General features: G+C 34.6%; 2 protein-coding genes across 4 annotated transcripts; both read right to left on the bottom strand.

The window, feature by feature from the left end:
- Positions 1-80: 80 nt before the first annotated feature.
- LOC122530717 (muskelin) lies at positions 81-5,469 on the bottom strand. Its single transcript, XM_043657926.1, is given in 13 exon segments — positions 81-2,051; positions 2,139-2,381; positions 2,459-2,650; positions 2,757-2,957; positions 3,032-3,206; positions 3,269-3,549; positions 3,609-3,844; positions 3,929-4,121; positions 4,224-4,428; positions 4,493-4,635; positions 4,850-4,919; positions 5,137-5,245; positions 5,248-5,469. Coding segments are annotated over 13 exon segments (2,439 nt in total). The 5' UTR covers positions 5,405-5,469; the 3' UTR covers positions 81-1,817.
- A 96-nt stretch (positions 5,470-5,565) lies between these two features.
- Positions 5,566-10,167, bottom strand: LOC122530711 (ubiquitin-protein ligase E3C). 3 transcript variants are annotated; one of them, XM_043657912.1, is made up of 5 exons: positions 9,737-10,164; positions 9,196-9,654; positions 8,584-9,119; positions 6,462-8,503; positions 5,566-6,359 (listed from the first exon to the last, which is right to left on the bottom strand). In XM_043657912.1, the coding sequence occupies exons 2-5, from the start codon at positions 9,636-9,638 to the stop codon at positions 6,192-6,194; spliced, it is 3,189 nt and encodes a 1,062-aa protein (XP_043513847.1). In that variant the 5' UTR covers positions 9,639-9,654; positions 9,737-10,164; the 3' UTR covers positions 5,566-6,191. The 3 variants fall into 3 exon arrangements, with proteins under 3 accessions (XP_043513847.1, XP_043513848.1, XP_043513849.1); XM_043657913.1 differs by having other exon boundaries at positions 9,196-9,651; XM_043657914.1 differs by having other exon boundaries at positions 6,218-6,359; positions 6,422-8,503; positions 9,737-10,167.
- Positions 10,168-10,251: the final 84 nt, after the last annotated feature.

Here is a 10,251-nt window from a genome sequence, read left to right as displayed (position 1 = left end):
GACTAGAACTTCGAATATCACGTCTTTAGAATTCTATTCGACGTTCTTGTCGAATTTCACAATAAAATGATAGGATAAAATCCTGAGATAAGTCTGATATTTACTATTTTGATATATATATGTATAACATTCTGGAAGTAACGTTTTCTTTTCATTGAACGTGTTACACGACCAACATTACCGTCGAATCGTAACTTTCTCTGTCGCGTATAAAATAGATCTGAACGATAGCTTGTAAGCTGTCGAAGATACATACTTTTGCTACACACGCATACTATGAGTCATGCTCTGACCAAAAGTTATCCTGTCCCGTTTTTCGTTGAAAATCGTGACGTTGAAAAATATTAAAAAAAAAAAAAAAAAAAAAAACTTTTTTAAACTTTTTTCGTTATTCAAACATTCTTTGTAACGATTCGCCCACTTCTTATTCTACAATCGAATTGTACAGTCGTTTTGTTCTCTAGCGCATAAAGTTATGTACAAAGATATCGCTTCTGTGAATTACCTTCATATTGTATGTATGGTGTATTAGTCACATTAATTGATGATCACATATAATCACATTCTCGCTGTTCGTATCTTATATATATGTATATATAATGCTACAAATAACTGTTTACACAAATATATGGACAAAGCAGCATTATGTACAAGTTGTTTCGCGCATGTCATCGAATAACGCTTATAATATAAAAGATTAACAATAATGATAACTTTAGGTATTACTTCCTATAGTCATAGAATATATACAAGATGGTGACAAACAAACGTGATGCTTTTTATACTAATTTTATCACAAACAAAAAATGTTGGCGCGTTTCCTTCGTGATGACTGATTATTTAAATAGCGATATACATAGGAGTAAACGTAGCATTACGATGAAATATATTGCAGATGTACATACGTAATATGAACAAAAAATTCGACTAAGATTCACAACATGTTACTGTCATTAAGCTTTATAACATTTATCACGGAAATATGTATAGTAAATTTTTATTACGAATATAAGTGATAATGCTAATGCTCGAACTATTTCGCATGATTTACAAATGATGTTTCAATAACAATGTACACCGTATAAAATATTTTCAACAACGAAGAAAGCGAAGCCAGAAAAATAGAGGAATATACATTTTCTAATGAATCGTCTTATTTGTCGCAATTTCTCATTAATGTTAAACGACGTTTAACGAGTTTTCGTTTCATCAATAAGTTTGTAAAGCATCCCTTCAGTATATATACACATTGGATAGAGAAAACTTTTTAATTAGTCATTTTTTAATGACTTTACTTTGTGTTTATGAACAAATCGTGAATACATGTCGACCTAACAATTCCAACAATTTGTTGATAGTGAAAACCGATTTGAACGGCGTGTAACAATATTTGTGTTTTATGAAATAAGACTTGCAAATAAATGTAACAAATCTGATGAAAATAGTTAGAATAGTCCAATGCAAACGAAAACTCAATAAGAAAAAGATGTAAAGGATAAACCTTCGTTTAACTCCTCGCTTAAATGTATCACGGTGAAATATGTGTTAACGTATCTTTTCCTTTTTTTTACCAACTTATCCTTTATGTAAAAGAAATCAAGTTGCATATTTATGTATTTTAGGAAGGTGGGCCACACGCCTTGTGAAAATTCTTCTCCTTTCAAAACGATACGAAGAATTACACTATAAAAATAACGTTTTCCTTTTAAAGATACAATTGATTTGATATCACAGCTAATGTCTTTACAAGAAAATGAAAGGAATCTCTTTGCCTTACATTTTTAAACATTCTTTGTTGGATTTTAATTACTGCTGGATCACAATGGCAAAAGATCGATCAAATTAGCACGGGGTTGTGTCGATGATTCGGGAAAAAATTCTGTCAGTTTATCGTATAATTCAGTTCTCAAAGTATGAATATTACGCATAGTCGAACACCACGACGTTGTATCCATGTCAACTACATTCCCTAATACGGCGTTTGAACTATCTGAATATCTGGCTTCTCTTAAGTTTTGTTCTTTGAACAGAAGGGATGTTAACAATTGAAACTGTAACGAAGAAATGCATGTAAAGAGGCAACATTGGCAACGTGTATTCAGTATTCATTCGTTACTGATTAAAAAAAATGTTACTACCTCTTTCGTTTGTTCCATATCGTTATGATCGATAATTTCTGATACTTTGGTCTGTAAATATTCGAGCGCGTCGATGCTATTGTTCAAAGCTAGCTCTTTGAATTTGTACTTCCGAATAAGTAGTTTGCATCTCCTTTGGATTTGTTCATGAGACGGTCTGCATAATTTTAATTGCCAGAAATCATCGAGACGTAAGTTTGGAAGACAGGATCTCCCGGGGTTTCCTCCAAATAAAAAATGAACCTAATAATACATTATACAACGCCATTATTATGTGCTGCACTGACAGAACAATTTTTCGTAAGTAATATACAACAAACCTTCTTCACGTAATCATAAACCAATTGATGTGCATATCGTGGGCATGGTTCGTAATCTTGCATTTTGCTCCAATATTTTTCTCCAACATTGTCATTTCGGTAAATGCAAGACCAGGTGCTGTTCTTAATACTATATACCCAAAGGGAATTTTGAACACTATCAAATCTTTTACCTTTATCTTTACTTAAGCCCTGTAATAAATGGTAATTAAAATTCGTATTAATTAATATAATTGTTAATTGTGATTATTATTTGTGTTACGGATATGATGGAGAAAAATAATTATGCGACACAAACCGATAAAACATATATTTCTCCCAATTCGGGATCGATCGTGGCTCTTTGCGTAAATCCAGCAGCCGGTACCTGATACGAATCTTTAGGACCGAAATCGCTGAAAATTTGTTCAAATCGATGTGTATCTACCTCATACGTGAAGAAATCGCTAAGATCGTCTTTACCTCTCTGACCAGCGAAAATGTATAATTTCCGTAATCCCTGTATTAAGAAGAAACTTTTAAATTACAGTACATCCATGATACACGTCGTACAATATTATGCATCATACATACAGGATGAAACAACATAGAATGACCAGCTCTGGATCGAATAATCGGTACATTGGGAGGGTAAGGTCTAGCAATGTCACAAGCAAGTATATGCCAAGTACTAGTTGGTACGTGGTAAGAATACAATCCAGAAAAAACTGGTTCAATTGAATTTGTTATCATACCGTGTTCCTCGGAACTGTAGATTAAATAAACGTGTTAAAACGCTACTGATACAGCTGCAGATATTGTTTTACTCACTTTGCTGGCAAAACAAGAACACGACCGCCAAATACGTAAATTGTGCGTTTCTCGATATCCATGGACATTTGATGATCGAAAATTAATTGAGGTCCTCCTACGGCGGCTGTGTCTTCTGATATTTGTGTCCAATTGTTCGATTCGATGTCATATACGAAAAAATCACTCTTTAAATTTTCCGGCGTTCTGTACTCTGCGTCCAAGTATTTACCAAGAGTAAACAGTTGTCTACGCTTTGGATCAAGGCACATTTTATGGCAAGATCTCGCGCTTGGACCGCCCTATAATTTAAGATTTAAATTCTCCGTCGAATAATGTATATTCTACTTTGTCAACTTACCACGGCTTCCGTATTTTTGCATATAATAGTCCATTTGTTAAAATTTATATTATATACCCACAAATCTGAAAGATCTTGATTGCCATCCCACCCCCCAAAAAGATAAAGAAGTTCTGCAGTTGGGTCAAGCACCATTTGGTGACCTCCTCTCATTCCTGGTTTACTATCATTGGACGATAACTTAGTCCAAACTGCTCTATAAGTCTGAGCATTGATATAGTCATTTAAAAGACCCACTGTATTATAAATCATATTACTTTCTAAAAATGCGTGTCATGATATTAAAAAACAGACAGCAAACAAGAAAAAAAAATACTCACTCGTTAGAGCATCACTCATGAAGTATTCAGCTTGTAAATAATCACCCTTTGTAACCAACAAGTCGTACAATCCAGTCAGTTTAGGATCTTCAAGTGGAACACCAGTAACTCTTTGTAAAGTTTCTACAATTTCAGACTGTTCAAGTTTTCTAAAGTGCTTCATACACAGCCTTATTATTTCTTTTTGACGGTACTGTAATATATTTGCACAAAACATATGTCTATAATATGTACTTCAAGTATAAACATCATAAGAAATATTATTATTTAGCTAAATATTTTGTTTTATATTTACCGCATTAAACCATTCAATACTGGGTTTTACAATTTCAAAGTCATCAATGCCAGTTAGCCGTATATGCCAAATAGAGAAATTAAAACTAGGACCCCAAGATTGCAATGGAACAATCTTTATGTATTTAACTGGAAAATAATTGTCTTCATTTCCTATTGTGGGTTTCAAATCAAAAGTTTCCGGTATTGAATCATTTTTCAATGCACTAAAATGGGCAGTTGGTTATCAATATGCAAATACACATAATTGCCACTTTTCATCGCACTTACTTTTCTAGAAGTTCCATCATATTCTCTACCTCTAAACCACCATATAGCTTGAATTTTTTTATATTACATACATGTGTTTTTTCATATTTACCAAACGTAATTGTTTTTATAATCGAAGGAAATCGTAATTTTAATACAAGAAACTGAAAAAATTTGAATACAATCTACTGTACACATTGGTCGTGGAACATCAATTGATAGCAACATAAAATATTAAATTTTTTCCTAACATAATTAAAAAGAGACTCTTAATTTGAATACGTCTATAAGTTTTGTAACAGTTTTTTATTATTATTATTATTATTATTGTCATTATTATTATTATTATATGTTGTGTTACTTTTGAGCAATGTTTACCTGTGGATAAGTGTCAATATCAGAAGACCAGCGCGATGTCTGATCTGACGGTTTATCCAGAAGGATATTTCTAAAAGAGAAACAGAAAATGTCAATTTAATGCTTGGTAAAGAATCCGGCGTAATTAACGCAATTGTTCGTCCCATAATTCCATGTATAATGGTTCTTATCGTTCGACATAACCGTTGTTCTAGGTTAGGAAGTCATAACCGTGTAACGTTTTCTACCTCGTAATTACAAAATCGTGATTGAAAGGGAAATTGCTCGAGTATTGGCGGAATGCTTACTCTGGTATATAAGTCGAGGAGAAGCTGGAGCATTTGTAAACTTTGTACTCCAAAACTTTCTGAAAACTGCGAATCTCGTTCGACGCCATGTTACACAAATGACATAAGCTTTAACACTAAAAGCGTGTACCATTTTTATAGACACATATGTAAGGTCGAACGTTGTATGAAAGCATGATTCGGTGAACGATTTGAAGTCTCTGATATACAATACGGTTGATCGTAATTCATTCCCGTCTGGACGAATTTGAGTTGAAGTTTGTAACATTTTAAAGTGACATTATCCATCACTGTGTACAGCCTTTATTGAAACGTAAAAAAACGTTGTTCTAAAAGTTGAAATTACGTCTTTTGTAATAAATGTACGTAACATTTCAGAATTTTTTTATTATTTACACGAAATTAACGAATTCATAAATACATACATTCTACTCTCTCATGTATATTTAATATTGATATATAGTTGTTGGTAATTATGATGGAATACAAAAAATATACACAATTTACAGTTATAGGCCAAGGGCAGAAAAGTTATAACAATTAAAATACATGCGTCGTACGTGTATATATACGTATATCAATCTATATGTATATGTATACATGTATGCACATAAGTTGGTACATATCGAGTAGGATAAGGTAACATATTTTTACAAACGATACATATTCCTCCGCTATATCGATAGTTGTTCTCCTTAACAGACGTTACCGCTAATTAATTGGCCCCTCCTTACAATCTTATATGTTTATTGCCTGATCCGACGAAAATTTCTCAAGTTATTCTGCCCTCTAACGGACGAAAAAAAAAAATGGTTCAAACGAAATCTGTATTTTGTCCTTACTTGCTGTTATATATAAACACATTACATTCAAAGCTTACTTAATTAACATCGAGTCGAATCGCTTATTCATTAATGAATTATGACAACTCTCGCATTCGTAGTTTGTTCTCAAATATACGTGCTTAATGTTAATTACACTTACAATTTATATACAATCAGGTATCACCGATTTAACTAAAAGGACTCGCTTAAAAATAGGAAAGAAAACTGAGCTTAACTCAATTCAAAACCCGCACCAGCTTGTATCGCATATAAAAGTTTCTCGCGTAGAGTTTTCTCGTCTGGAAACTCTGGTAGCTTTAACAGATTCATACAGGTACTGGAAGTCGGCAAGCGATCAATACTGCCGGCATGTTGAATGCAAAAAGGTGGATCAAGTTCCTAGAAAAGAATTAACATATACTTATATATATATTCACCTTTTTGTACACGTACACACGTACCTATTGATTAGTCATCAAAAAAGAAATAACCGCTTTGTACCTTAAATCCAAGTAAAGGCGGTCGACTGCAGCTCGTAACGAATTTGAGTAACTGTCCTTTTTGCTGGTCGTTAAATTCATTAACAACTTTCCAAAACGCAGTGATTGTCGGATGATCAGGTGCATATCCTCCTGTGTAGTTGGTGTGCAATTTTAAGTCGTTCACGTCGACTGGAATTTGCGCACCGGATATCAAAACTTGTAGCTCCTTATTATTAAACATTTGAAGCCAATCCAGAGGGATCACACTACCTATGCCTTGCTTGAACGCATAACACTGTGCTCTAATCTGTTTGTTCAACTTGTAATCGGCCATCAAGTGAATATACTCGATACGATTGTGATTTGTAACAGGAATATTGGCACCGCCTGGTTTTAATTCGTCGATTCGCCTTTCACCGAGTTCATCGGACAATACGGTGAAATCCAAGCCAAGATCCGCAACGTCGCCTTTGTAACTTTTTAGGTACAGAAGATTCCTATACATAATCGGATCTAAGGAAGCTAAATGATGAACATCAACATCTGATTGACGACCAACGATCTTTGATAGGAAAAATTCTGCGAACGGAAGTTCGACTAATAAATTCTCGTACAAAGCTTTTCCAAGAATTCTACCGATAAAATAATAGTGCTTCGGGAAATCGTCAACCAATAATTGTACTGTAGGATTTGGGTACAGCATATTATCCTTGGTGAGCCTGAAAAAGCCTCTGTTAGGGTCGAAGCTTGTTTTTAACAATTCCGATAAAAATTCTCTAAACAGACCACCACCGTCTACACCAGCTTCTTCTAAACCAGCTGTATTGAAAAGCTGTACGCGCATTTTTAATCGCAATTCTGGCTCATTCTCCGGCGATAATTTCTCAAACGCGTCCTCGTAGAGATAGTTTCTTCTTACCGATATTTGTATCGATGGCCCTTGCATGAAGTGCGTCAGTTCACCTTGTTGTTCCGTTTTATCTCGATAGATCAACGATTGAAACGCCACTACTCGATTATTAAACGGTACGACAAATGGTATTTCGCGAAGGAGCGTCAACGTCCGAACTTCCTTTGCGGAGAGAGGTGGCCCTTCCTCCAACTCTTCTCGAGTGAACACTCGCAATCCTTGAAATGGGATGTACCCCCTCAATCTACGTCTGCGAAATGTGAAATCTTGAGGCTTATCAATTGGTATTACAATGTTCGAAGCTATCCAGTGCCCTTCCGGACAAAACTGCCGTCTCAAGTCTCGCATGTGCAGCTGACGTAATAAACCGACCGTTACTTTGAACAAATGGGTCCACATTTGCGTGTCCTGTTGGTTCCGGAGGGAACACGATGGTCCAAGAACGGCCCTCTTATAGTCGTCTCGTACGGTCGGTCGACTGTCGGGGAATGCAAGCTCTACTAAACCTAAGCAAACGCCCTTCAAATGACTCGACAGCAATACCAATTCCGAAGTAGTAAACGGCATCGTTTGTTGCCCGTTGATGTCCAATGATTGATCTTGAGTGAAGAATTCCGTGTCGTGTAACGTTGCTATAAGTAGACTGAACAGCGAACAAAATACAGCTAACAGTGGGACTATTTTTTTCGTATCCTCGGCAGAAAGACCAATTCCTCGTGATATAATTTGCAAGAGGGGGGTAGCTCCACCAAACAGCGACATTTGACAAGCCGACAATAAAGCAGACCATAAATTCTTTAGAAACGCCGGCTTAAAAGCGAGCATATATAACAGTTTATACTTATGAATGGCCAGTTTGTCGGTAATTAGCAAATGATGGCAGAGTTGACACAATGGTTGCAGTACTTCTGGATCTTTGCTACGATCTACCGCTAAGAGTATCCCTTGAACACGTTGCTCTTCGTTTAACATTTCTATACATTCGTGCAAAATATCAGCTTGATCTTGATCAATCATATTTGCAGTAGACTCCGAGTCCGAATCGCTCCCTTGTTCGATGTTTTCTTCGACGGCTAACGGTATTATGGTTGAACTCATAGATGCAAGAACTTGCAAATAATTAATAAGAACATCTTTAGATTTGCATGTAGCTGTAATAAAAGGAAAATTTCATTCATTAATGTTCGTTTCTGTATTTCCTATGAAGTGAACAGTTAATTTGTACACTTACAAATTCTATTCGATTCCAGAGATAAGATGGAATAAAGTAAACTTATCGTTGGTTCTATTTCAATTCTATCAATACACTCAATTAATTGATTATACGGAAATTCTGCAAATTCCGACAATGATGGAATGATAAACATTCTTACTGGATCAGACATTTTAGAAGATAATATGCTTCTACAAAGTTCTTGTAGAACAAGCATAGAGAAATTGCCTTCTTGTTCTAGAAAAGAAATTAAGTCTAACGGTCGTTTAATCATATCGACTAAACATTTTGAAATTGGCGTCGGCGCAACAGACGTTGGTTCTAACATAGATGGAACTTTATTATCTATTAATTTCCTTAATTGATCAAAATATTTGTGCTTCATCAAATAAATAAAAATGTTTTCTAAATATTTATAACTATTCTCATGTAGAATTTTCTCTGCATCTTCTCGACTTGTAAATGTTTCTAATGCTCTCAATGGTATAGCCAATGAATAAGCTCCGTTCATTAAAACTTCCGAGTTGTGTCGCATACACATGTGAAGAATCCATCTGTATATATATTTCATTTATATTAAACGGCAAACAATGTTCATTATATCATGTTCTTTTTTTACACTCGACTTACCTTAACCTCCATAGCCATTCCGAACAATTCACACATTTCTGTTTGATTTCTTGTTGATGTTTTAAAAAATGTTGAAGTATCCAAACAAGTCTGTTAGCATCCAAGGTGTGATTATAAAAGAACAATAATTTTTGGAAATATACTGTTAGTTCGTCTAGACTTAAATTTCTACGGCTATTTATTTGTTGCTCTTCATCGAATTCTTTCCTTTTAATTATTTTCATGTGCTTCCTTACTATGAAGCCGCGCATAAGTGCCTGGATCTTCAATGCTGCATTGTGTCTTTTACGCTGCTGTTCCCGTTTCAAACGTTCCAATTGGGCGTGCTGTAACAGAACCGACTTCTCATCTCTTCTACTTGCACCTGCTAGATTTTGTTGTGGTTTACGTCTGTAGTCTCCTTCAAAGCTGTACATGATGTTCCGATTTCTTTTTAATAGCATAACATTCCTGTTCCTTCTTTTGAAAACATAAATAATAACAACATTGACGATAATTGACAGAGTTAAGAACAAGCAATAACTTTATCTTCGATACTTACAATGTGAGGAAATTTTATTTAATGATTCACAGGCCTTTCTGATACGCTTCAAACATAAATATCTGGCATATCATCTCTTAATAGTTGAAAGATATTGTCAATATTTTCTCATTGATCTCCGTACTTTTGAAAATACTTAGCGCGACTTGAAAATCAATGGCATCGCCAATTTCGTTTGAAATCTCAATTTATATAGAGACAAATACTTTTTTCCCCTATGAGGTTAACATTTAAAATTACTACTTTTCTCGACATATATATATTGCGGTACAATTTGCGTTGAAAATTAAACTGTAGACATATTCTCAGAAGAACGTTTATTTTGTGAATATGTCAGCAAAAAACAACTAGCACCAGACCGTACGTATACGTCCAGTCATCAGATGCTCGCCATATTTTATTTCAACGACATGTTGAAAATCATAGGCCATAGGCCATAGGTGCTGTAACGCGCCTGCGTGTGTATATACATATATATATATATATATATATATATATATATGTATATATGTATA

The sequence above is a fragment of the Frieseomelitta varia genome, unplaced genomic scaffold, assembly GCF_011392965.1.
Source record: "Frieseomelitta varia isolate USP_RPSP 00005682 unplaced genomic scaffold, Fvar_1.2 scaffold_353, whole genome shotgun sequence".
NCBI classification, from domain to species: domain Eukaryota; kingdom Metazoa; phylum Arthropoda; class Insecta; order Hymenoptera; family Apidae; genus Frieseomelitta; species Frieseomelitta varia.
This window is presented reverse-complemented; position numbering and strand designations above follow the sequence as displayed.

Excerpts from the sequence above, each read along its gene's own strand:
- LOC122530711 (XM_043657912.1), bottom strand. The coding sequence starts at position 9,638 with ATGCTATTAAAAAGAAATCGGAACATCATGTACAGCTTTGAAGGAGAC. Across the intron at positions 8,504-8,583 it reads TCTGGAATCGAATAGAATTT|CTACATGCAAATCTAAAGAT; the intron begins GTAAGTGTACAA and ends CTTTTATTACAG. Across the intron at positions 6,360-6,461 it reads CGCCTTTACTTGGATTTAAG|GAACTTGATCCACCTTTTTG; the intron begins GTACAAAGCGGT and ends ATTCTTTTCTAG.